At 35.7% G+C, this 4,923-nt stretch overlaps 1 protein-coding gene across 1 annotated transcript; it reads left to right on the top strand.

Moving 5' to 3' along the window:
- The first annotated feature begins 529 nt into the window (after window positions 1-529).
- Window positions 530-2,338, top strand: LOC145660888 (glutamate receptor U1-like). The gene has a single exon (XM_081726319.1). It carries the CDS (start codon window positions 530-532, stop codon window positions 2,336-2,338), a length of 1,809 nt encoding a protein of 602 aa, XP_081582445.1.
- The last annotated feature ends 2,585 nt before the right edge of the window (window positions 2,339-4,923 follow it).

Here is a 4,923-nt window from a genome sequence, read left to right as displayed (position 1 = left end):
AGTGGGTATCCTTACGCAGACATGCGAAAGTGTTTTGCGATACATGGCATTGTTGGAGGCTCTATCTTAGGTATGCTTTGTGCAATTGTGAGAACAGCCACCAACCTATGCCAGGTTTGTCATTCGAAGCTAGTATAGAATCTAATCCGCCAGGGCAGGGTGAAATAGACACGCAGGAGTGCTTTCGTACGGAGCAGATGCGTTAACGAAGATGAATATGCACATAAATGAAGATTTCTTTGTTTCAACATTCTCTAATGGGACTGTTTGCTCTTACAGTTGAAAGAAGTTCCAGTGTTCATGTTTGCATAAGGGTACCAACCAGAGCGAGCTTCGTAAAGTTAACCAAAATCTTATATATAATAATAAACTTTAAAATACAAATACTAAAACGTTTCCTATTGTTTTATGATAGGTGTTCTTACTGAAGATGGTGTCTCTTATCGCATATTCCACCATTACGATTTCTTGGACTTTTATAACTGAAATCTGCAGCCTTTCACCAAGATTACTGCCACATCCAAGGAAAATGGTTGAAGCTTGCACGACTTTTTTGGAAGAAGTACTAATTAACTACCTGAAAGAACCAGAGCTATTTATAGTCCATGAATCTGACGTCGATTATATCTGTTTATCAAGAAAATTGTCAATACCATATTCCATAATTAATAATGATGCTTGGAATTATAGCACAGCAACATCTGTAACCAATGCAACATATGTGGGAAGAAATGCTGTTCAATTCTACTTATTGTTCGTTAATAATGAATTACGTTTGCCCTCAATCATGAACCTTATAAAAGCTTCATTAAAGAATAAAATAACTCGTTTTATAATAATGCATAATTCTCCGAATGACTCAACCAACAGTTTAAATTATATATTTAAGGAGTTTTTGAAATTAGAATTGTTCAATGTTGTAGTTTGTGTTTTGAGGACTAAACATGGTCAAAAAGACGATACGAAAATCAGTCTTTACACCTACTTCCCTTACACGACGCTAGGATGTCCAAGTATGAAAGTGGTATTATTAGACCAGTGGGTAAGAGGACATTTTGTGAAAAAAGCACATCTGTTTGTTGATAAAGTAGCTAATATGTATGGATGTCCAATTCGATACACTACTTTCCACCATCCTCCTTTTGTAATTGCTAAAGGACCTCCTCCATTTATAGGAATAGAAGCATTTCTATTTGACTATACAGCAAAATATATGAACATGAGTACAGTGTTTGTTCCGCGTTTAGATAGCACAAGATGGGGTTACAAAGCACCGAATGGAACCTATTTAGGCCTGATGGGAGAATTGGCGTACAACAGAACTGATATTGTGTTTGCTGCAATGCTGCCAACTGTAGAGAGAACCACGTTGTTTGCAACCTCGAAGGACTATTTCAGGGATAGTTTCACATGGATAGTTCCGAAAGCGGATTATTATCCTCCGTGGAGTGCTTTCTATCGCTCATTTCCTCTTGTTTTATGGATTCTTTCTTTGGTAGCGTTAGTGTTTGTAGAAATGAGTTTAGTAGTTCTTTTCAAGTATCACGAATATCCCCAAAATCCAAAATTTAGTAATATAGGTGTGGTTATTTTACATACTTTTGCAGTGTTTGTTAACACATATACTCCTTACCCCAAAACAAATTTAGTGAGAATATCATTGTTGTCCTGGTTAATTTGCTGCTTTATACTAGACGAAGCTTACAAGGGATCGTTAGGCAGTATATTAACTGTTCCGAAACATGTACCTGATATTAATACAGCAAGGCAACTAGTGAACAGTGGTTTGATTTTAGGTGGAACTTTTAACCTATTGAATTATTTCAATTCATCTACTGATAACGTAATGGATAGAATAGTACGAAGTTTTGTGTTGTTACCAAATGTTCCTGCTAACATAAAACAGGTATCAGTAAAACGTGATCTAGCAACACCACTAAATAGAAATACGTTGACTTTCTTCGCTAATAAAGTTTTTCTGGACAAATATGGAACACATACACTACACGTCATGAGTGATAGTTTTTTGTCATTTCCTGTCAGTTTCTTTGCCAGAAAGACGTTGCCAATTCTCTCAAGGATGGACATAGCAATCAGCAGATTGTTTGAAGCAGGATTCGTTGAAAAATGGACACATGACTTTACTTCTTATACATGTCAAAAATCGTTAACTTCCAAGGAACCACGAGTGTTAACGAAAATGCATGTCAAAGGTCCTCTTTTGGTGTTAGTAATAGGTTGTACACTGGGAATCGCTACATTTTGCATAGAATTCTTTTTAAATTGCTTGACTAAACACCGAAGTACAGTAAAGAAGTTCTTTCAATTGTCTAAATAGTATGACTCAAATTTAACATTGTAGTAATATTCAACGAATGAAGAAACTACTTAAATGTATGTAGTAACGTGTTAAGTGGAGAATAAGATCTATTTGTTATTAATTATATTAACTCGGAGGAATATGAGGATGGGGTACATTGGATCTTTTTGAAGTACCGAGCTTTGTATCTCCAAATGTAATGTTTAAAATAAATCAAATATCGAATTTGTTGCTCTGGCAGACTACTGGCTCAATGGATTTTGATTTGCTTTGCTTTGGTACTTCAAAATATCTTGAAAGAAAAGGAGAAAGGAAGAGAGAGAAAAACCAAATCTGTTATTTTTTGTTCTTGTAGTGCTGTTGGTCTTATTCTGAAAGTGTTGTAAATAACAATTTGAGAAAAGTGTACAAAACCTGTGAGAATTACTACTTATGGATTACATTGTGCACTATATAGGGTTGTCAGATGCCCGGCTTCAAAAGAGCAAAATTGATGTCCTCCGCTATACAGAGTGGCCCGTAATTATGTATATATGATTTTTGACTGACTGTAGTATTTGTAATTCTGAACAAAAAAAGTCTCGATATGGCAACAGTGTAGCGTGAGAGTGAGGATAACAGTAAGTGGACTTAGAACCGTTAGTGGGTCATCCAAGTGCGAGAGTAGCTGAACAAAACATCCCTGAACAGTCGGATCGGCTGGGTCTGTGGAGTGGCCAGCTCGATCTCCCGATTTGAACTACCTGACTTTTTCTCATGAGGTGTTTTAAAGGACACATCACGTACACAATTGGCCGAACTACAGGGAGCTATAACAGAAGAGTTCCACAGGGTACCAGTATGGGTCTGTCAAGTTGCTTGTGACAACGTTGCTCTTCGCCTCCAGGCATGTACCGATTTGGATAGTGCATTGCTAGACTACGGCATGAAGAATAAAGATTAAAATTCTTATAAGAAAGGCATGAGAGCAATGTGTTTATGTTCAAGTTATGTTCCTAGTTTCTTTACCGCAGTCTTTGAAACATCAAATATAAAATTAGGATCCAGGCTGTAAGTAACTGAACTGATTTTGTCCTCTTTTTCTAGCTTAGAAATAATTGTTGTTAAAATTTGAGAAGCTCAATACAGATAAATTCTATGAAGAATATTGTTTGGTTAAGGAAAAAGTATAATCTGAGAAGGTAAAGCTAGCTACATGACACGAAGAAAATTGGTCAGTTGATTTGGAATTTACCCGTCCCGTTCATCACCGAGACTATATGAAACTCTACCTACATCTTAACTTAGGATCCGAGCCCCCACTGCATATCGAACTCGGTTCTTCAGTGCTGAAGTCATGTACGCTAACCAGACGAAGAAAAGTATAGTACAACGTAGTCTATAAATAAAATAAAAGTATAGTTTCTAAGGAATGTTCTTCTACAAACTTAAAAACTATTGAACAATAACCTCTTAAGATTCGTCTCCATTTTACATGAATCTTGTAGCTACCATTAAAAAAAACTTGTAACCCAAACTTTCTATTTACTGTTTACATGTTACAACTTCCTGAAAGCAACAAAAGTATCTCCAGTCATGCAGCACTGCACTCTAGTGGACAAATAGTGAACCTCCTCATTAAAAACGTGTATTTTGGCGCACTTCTCCTCCCTGATCAAAAGAATCCCTTGTTTCGGAAGCGGCGAAACTGGTTTTTCCTTTATATCAGCGGGAGGGCGATATCAGGTAGCAAGCAAGACGTCTCAGAAAATTGCACATGGTTCAACTCCTTGCAAGATGGAAAAACAATGTATGCCCGTTTCAAGACTATGTTTACATGGAGAAATATATAGGGTTACAAGGATTTTTTAATGACGGCTACAAGATTCATGTAACGGGACAACGTACTATTACATTTTTCCATTTGCAACTGGGATTCTGAGTGTGAGAAAATATTTTCAAAAATATAATCTTTGTGGACAGACACTAGAAATATATTCAATGTTTAAACAGTCAAAACAGGTAACATACAGGTGACGCTTCTAATTTGTACAAATTTGTGATAAACTGGTGACGGTAAAAATAGTGAACTGAAACGTACTTGTGTGATTTTAACTGGGAAGGCTCCAATCGAAGCTGTTTAACGTTATAAAAAGTACTAATAAATCTCATTTCTTACATATTGTCTTTACAATAGCATTGTTATTCTTAATATTGTGGAACATTTTAGTTGTAAATAGGCAACATGAGCGCACAGGGGTGTCACTGAGCAGGGCAGACTGGAACAATTGTCCACTCCTGAGTTTGAAAAACACGTGTCTTTTAATAAATTGTGCACTAACACACACACATATATATATATATATATATATATATATATATATATATATATATATATATATATATATATATATATATATACATATATATATATATAACGTGAAACTTATGTTGGTGGACAATCTTGTCCCCTCCTCTGGTAAAATCTGAAATAACCCTACTATGCCTTCGTTTTTTGTTTTAGAAATCTGGAAGCCTTAGCAAATATTATAATTGTACAGATTGCCAGCCATGTTGGATTGCAATAAGCATTTGTAGAGCAGCCAAACAATTAAAAAAAAAGT

This window comes from Thermobia domestica, chromosome 9 (genome assembly GCF_964235325.1).
Source record: "Thermobia domestica chromosome 9, izTheDome1.hap1.1, whole genome shotgun sequence".
NCBI lineage: Eukaryota > Metazoa > Arthropoda > Insecta > Zygentoma > Lepismatidae > Thermobia > Thermobia domestica.
The sequence above is the reverse complement of the archived record's forward strand: the minus strand, read 5'-3'. Positions and strand labels throughout refer to the sequence as shown.